This window comes from Astatotilapia calliptera, chromosome 13, assembly GCF_964374335.1.
Source record: "Astatotilapia calliptera chromosome 13, fAstCal68.1, whole genome shotgun sequence".
Lineage (NCBI taxonomy): Eukaryota > Metazoa > Chordata > Actinopteri > Cichliformes > Cichlidae > Astatotilapia > Astatotilapia calliptera.
Genome location: NC_137434.1, coordinates 16,388,276 through 16,394,266, shown reverse-complemented (window position 1 = coordinate 16,394,266; position 5,991 = coordinate 16,388,276). Strand labels below are relative to the sequence as shown.

General features: G+C 40.7%; 1 protein-coding gene across 1 annotated transcript; it reads right to left on the bottom strand.

Moving 5' to 3' along the window:
- Window positions 1-929: 929 nt before the first annotated feature.
- Window positions 930-5,991, bottom strand: LOC113035314 (phosphoglycerate mutase 1-like). Its single transcript, XM_026190805.2, has 4 exons — window positions 5,707-5,991; window positions 4,768-5,042; window positions 3,514-3,694; window positions 930-2,130 (listed from the first exon to the last, which is right to left on the bottom strand). Exons 1-4 carry the CDS (start codon window positions 5,843-5,845, stop codon window positions 1,961-1,963), a joined length of 765 nt encoding a protein of 254 aa, XP_026046590.1. The 5' UTR covers window positions 5,846-5,991; the 3' UTR covers window positions 930-1,960.

The following is a 5,991-nucleotide window of genomic DNA, read 5'->3' as shown; positions in this document are numbered from 1 at the left end:
CACACAAAGGGGATAAATAGAATAAATAGGAATAAAAAATAAAAATACAAGTGAATTGCACATTTCAAGTATTGAGTCTATTGCACTGTTGACTATTTACAAAAAGTATCGCACAAGGTATTGTACAGTGAGGTGAAGAGGCACTACAGCTTAGTTGTTCCCCCCTCCTTTGTCCTCCTGTTTCCCCTCCCTCTCCCCTCCAGAGAGGAGTTAAACAGTCTGATGGCGTGTGGGACAAAGGAGTTTTTAAGTCTGTTAGTTCTTGTCTTGGGGAGAAGCAACCTGTCACTGAACAGACTCTTCTGGTTGTTAATGGCCGTGTGCAGAGGATGCCCAGCATTGTTCATAATGTCCAGCAGTTTCTTTAATGTCCTTTTCTCTGCCACTGTCACCAGAGTGTCCAGCTTCATGCCGACCACAGAGCCAGCCTTCCTGATCAGTTTCTCCAGAAATAGAGCTGAATCCATCTATTAGAACCCACATTGTAATTTTTCATTTTTTTCGAGGTCGTCATGAGAAATGGTTAATTCTGGAAAATGTCTTGCAAATACAATATGCCCCTGGGACAAAAAAAAATACCCTCTCCTTCATGAATTTAGTCAAAACTGTGGTTTGACCACCACCAAGATTTCATGCTTCATTCATTTTACTTTTGGATATTTGTTACATTTACATACCAAACACATAATTAAACACATTTTAATATTAGACAAAGATAACCCAAGTAAATACAAAACGCAGATCTAAATTCAATTATTAAGGGGAAAAAGCCACCCAGACCTACCTGTCACTGTGTGAAAAAGTAATTCCCCCCAAAAACTAATAACTGCTTGTACCACTTCACACATTTTTAGCTGGTCTAAAATCAGCTGCAAGGTCAGCTGATGGAATAGGATGAGGAGAAAGAAACACATTAACAAGTGCAATGATAAATGTAGACCTTTTATCTTTATTCCTATGATTCATTTGTCACAATATCATTGTCTAAACAGTGGATTGATCACATGTACGGTGCAAAACACACAGCATAGCACCATTCAAAATGTCAACAAATAACACAGACAGCAACAACATAGGAGACAGCATATATTTCAATCATAGACAAGCAAAATAAGAGAAAAGGACTGTTAGCCTTTCCTTATCATCCCATCCTGCTCTCAAGAGATTGTAACATTACATCCTGTTATTAGTGAAAAGCATGAAATTAATGACTTAGAAAATAACTTCTGTACACTTTGGTGGTACTATTTATGTAAAAAATCTATATTTTAAATTAATTTATAATACCCCACAATATCCCAGTATCCTAGGTCACCCAGAGAAATAACAATGCCATCTAAACAGGTATAATTTCTTAACCGCTGCTAGTCTCTCACCAAAATAAAGTAGCAGTATTGTATGTGAGGCAAACCGAGACCTCATCTCTTCATGTAAATAGTATTGCTAACCTTGGAATTGCCTGCAGCATAAAATGGATACGTGGATTTTAGTCTTTCCTCTGCTTTTTTACTATTTAAAGGCATTCAGATATCACAGCCATTTGCTTAACGATGTCACAACCAAAGACCTGTTTCATGTAACAACAAAAACAAAGTGTTATAATTCTGTCATTAGTGAAAAAGGACATAAATTACATATTCTAGTTATTGTCTTTTTTGACGGCATTGCTAATTCTCTTTCAATACTTGCACTGTAAAGGTTAGAATATAAGATTATAATGTAATAATTAGGCAAAAATATTTACAATCTCTTGAAAGTCATGCGCTCCATGGCTCTAATGTTTATCAGTCATTTACTGTCTACTGCTCCCCTGTACTGTACAAACAGACAGCAAACTACAGTATATTCATCACATATTACAACTAAAAATAAATCAGAATTTAGAGGAAACACTAATCTAAAGCCAGCTGTTAGGGACAACCTGTTCCATCGAACACAAAGGGAGCTTTCATGGTGTTTTTCACTTCTTGGCCTTTCCCTGAGCAGCAACGGCCTCCATGGCTTTGCGTACAGTCTCCTCGTCTCCAAGGAATTGCATTGGCTTCACTGGCTTCAGGTTTTTGTCGAGCTCATAAAGGATAGGGATCCCTGTTGGCAGGTTCAGCTCCATGATGTCTTCATCTGACATTCCTACAAAAAGAACAGACAAAATGTCATTTTGTACAGAATTACTGCAATTGCTGACAGAGTGATTGACTACAGGGTACTCCCCAGTTCTCTGTATAACCATATCCTGTTTTGTTTTGTTTTTTTCCTCTAGCCTAGGCTTTTAGCTATAGCTATATTCCCTCATTAATGTCTGTTTATTTTATCTTTCGGTCCTTAGGAGCTTATAATAACCAACTAGCCAAGTGGAACACCCTTTTGTTTGGAAGGGGGGCCTTAACTTCTTCACCCTTGATGCCTAGGGGGGACCCTTAATTTGCTTTTCTTTTCTTTCATATTTAAAGCCATCCTACAGAACAAAATAGAATAGGTTCGTGAGGGTGCTCTCTACCGATATGGCCTACCAGGGCTGGAAAAAACCCTAACCTATTGTAAAGATTGTCAAAGCACATCTTAACTGATATATAGTAAAGTGTCAACACTCATCATCAAAGGTACATGGGGAGGAAAGGAGCTAAAATGAAGTGCAGAGACAGTCTAAATAACAGGGATGGCGTCTGTGCTGAAAATGTAAAGCTAATGCAGAAGTACCTTAACTTTAAAATGACTGTAACTGCATAACTGTTTATGCTAAAGACAAAATTCAAATGATTGTGGAAAGAAGAAAAGACAAGCTTTACGGGGATATTTATGGTATCATAATGGATTCACAAGGCTATGCTGTCTGAGCACAAACAAACAAAAAAGAAGAAACAGCTCCACCTGGAGTTTACCATGTGAACTTCACATCACCTTTCCTCTCAAGCAGTTGGGCTAGATAGAGAATTCAACTGTTCCTAAGAAACATTTTGTATGAATCTTGGTCAATAAAGGGTTAAACGTGCATTCTTCTGAAGGATGAGGAGGGGGGGGGGGTGCCCCTATGCTTACAAAAAAGACTTATGTTTACTTATGTTTCAGTAAACACTTTCTTGATGTGTTTCTGGGCTCAGTCGCTAGTTTCAAGCAAATACATAAACATAACATATAAAGTAGAGGTGATTAAGCAGTGAACAGTATGAGAAAATAATGTGTTTTTTGAACATTAAAGCATGAATATATATTTGTGAACCTACCAAGTCAAATTCTGAATTTTAAAACATTTCCATGTGACTCATACTTTTGCATCAGATTTCCGCCGTAACTTACACTATAACCAGAACCCCATTTTAACACTGCGCTGCAACCTTCTACATGACCTCCTGAGAAATGTAACTACAATGTAACTGCAAGCATACTACGACGTGAATTGCTTGAAAGGTTGTGGTGTAGGGATAAAAGGAGTTTCTGGTTACATCACCAGTTAGGATGTAACCAGAGAATGTAGATTTCTCGCAGAAGTCTAAGTGAAGCTTTAGTGTTACTCACCCTCCAAGTGCTTGACGATCCCTCTCAGACTGTTACCATGGGCGGCGATCAGCACCCGCTTTCCCTGCTTGATCTGAGGGGCGATCTCCTCGTTCCAGAAGGGCAGCGCCCGTGCAATGGTGTCCTTAAGGCTCTCACAGGAAGGAAGCTGGTCGTCAGTCAGGTCTGCATAACGACGATCCTGCAAACATAACAACTTCATTGTACAAACTAAATAACAGAACAAAAAACTGAGATAGCATCTTAAGCTTTATTTTACCCCCCACCCAAAAAACCCACTTTTTTTTTTTATATTACATTTGTAACAGCCACTATGGTGTGGTGTCCCTTTGAGACACCCAAGTCGAGGGTTGATGGTGTCATCAGTGTGTGCCACTGGTCTCTCTGCTCTCTCTCTCTGTGATGGTGTGGACATGTGCTTGCACGCTAGTACATGAGGAGGGACGGATTTTATGTTTTACCTCTCCAGACACCTTTGTTTGCAACGTTATGGGTTGTACGAACACTGTGCGCTATGTTTGTTAAGCTGCAGCCGTTCAACCGGGCTTATATGGTTGATGAAGAGAAGGTATATTAAAGAACACACTGTGGAATCCCCAACGCCAGCGTGAGTGTGTATTCTTTTGGCTACCCTGCTAGGTGTTTTGCCGCCTCCTCTCAACCACTAAACGCAACCCGACGTTACACATTTCAAAAATAGAAAGGAAGACATGAGAAATTTGTTTCTACCTTGACTTGAACTTTGAACCTGAATGCAGAAGAACTCTTTCAGTCATACATTAACTCACACTGAACTTAGTATTAGGCAATAGCATTAAGGCTCCTACTGGCAAATAGTAACCTACTACGTCTCTGTGGTGGCCATGCTTGATTTATGCACTGTTGTGGTATTTAACCCTCACGTCATACTGGGCTCTTTTTGTGCCACTTTTTTCATTCGTATGAACGCCATTTCCGCTGTGTTGGGTGTAGCATAGCCAAACTTGCCAGCCGGTATGCTGGAGATAAAAAGATTGAGACACATGATGTTAAATCCACTATTTTCTCTCTAAACACTCGTGCCATTTCTGCTGATTTCTCTCATAAAGCTGGTTAGGCCTGGATTCAGAGATATGTTCAAGTCGTGGCTCATTTTTGTTACGTTTGTTTGGAGATACTTGATTAAGAAAGTCAATATGTACAAAACCATTGTTTCTCTCGGACGTCAGCAAAGTTCATTGATTGTGTTCATGCACTGCCAATATGATATCTTACCTTGCTGATGATAGTATAGTAGTCGTGGTCTGGACCCATGGGAGGAGGTGGGATATCAAATGAGCGCCTCCAGACCTTCACCTGAGCCTCTCCGTGCTTGGCAGCAGTCTCTGCCTTATTTAGCCCCGTCAGGCCTCCGTAGTGACGCTCGTTGAGCCGCCATGTCCGATGAACAGGCACCCACATCTGGTCAATGCTGTCCAAAACCAGCCACAGTGTCCTGATGGCTCGCTTCAGCACGGAGGTGTAGCAAATGTCAAACTCAAAGCTAGCATCTGTGAGATTCATAGAGTGTGAGACACTGCAGGGTTTTTTTGTCTGGTAAAATATATATTTCTTGCATAGTTGTGTAGTTATTACATTTCTTCACTCTGCTGTTTATGAATAACACCTGGAATAATGCCAATGATGGTATATAGAGAGATAAGCCTGTATCTCAGGCCTTGCAGAAATTACATTTAGGATTGCTCAGAGCTCAAGATGATGTCTCCAATATGCCTCTGCAGTCAAAAACCTCAACCTTATAATAGAAGGTATGGTGCATATAACAATGAAAAGCATCTAATTATAACACAATGACCGCTGTTTGGTATGACTGCACGGAAAAATGACTTGACTATTTTGGTTGGGGCTCAGAAGTCTAGCTATTATTGAGCCGTAAAAAATTAGGTCTTCTGATTGAAGCTGGGTGAAAGAGCCAGCTGCATGAACATTTAACTAAATACATTACTTTGAAGGTTTTTTTCCCCTCTCTGCTCTGCAGGCCTTTATTTCTGTTGCAATGCAGCCACATAAAAGCATCGCCTCAGCACGTCTGCACACGGTCAGGGGCCGGTATATGACCCGATGCGCTCAGAGTATGCGGTTATGCAATTGCTAGTTGCCGAGAGCGCGATACCATACGGAATGAAGGAAGACTTCACATCGGTTCGTCCTCACCTTTTAGGGCCTGTCCTCCCCTCTTCGCCTCCTTTTCACCTGTTTCGCTCAGATCTGCATCAAACCACCCACAGAAGCGATTCTCCTGGTTCCAGTTGCTCTCTCCGTGACGAATCAGCACTAATTTGTAGGCTGCCATGAGTGATACAGATATGTCTCAGCCGATTGCTTCAGTCAATGAAAACTAGTTAGTTTAAGTATTTTTTTGAAGGATGCTGAGGATGCCGAATCTATACCCCCCAACTCCAGAGACATAGACGACTCCACTTGCTGCTGTCAAACCGT

Coding starts and splice junctions, on each gene's coding strand:
- LOC113035314 (XM_026190805.2), bottom strand. CDS start 5,845: ATGGCAGCCTACAAATTAGTGCTGATTCGTCACGGAGAGAGCAACTGG. Junction 3,695..4,767: donor ACTATACTATCATCAGCAAG/GTAAGATATCAT, acceptor TTATGTTTGCAG/GATCGTCGTTATGCAGACCT. Junction 2,131..3,513: donor GATCGTCAAGCACTTGGAGG/GTGAGTAACACT, acceptor TTCTTTTTGTAG/GAATGTCAGATGAAGACATC.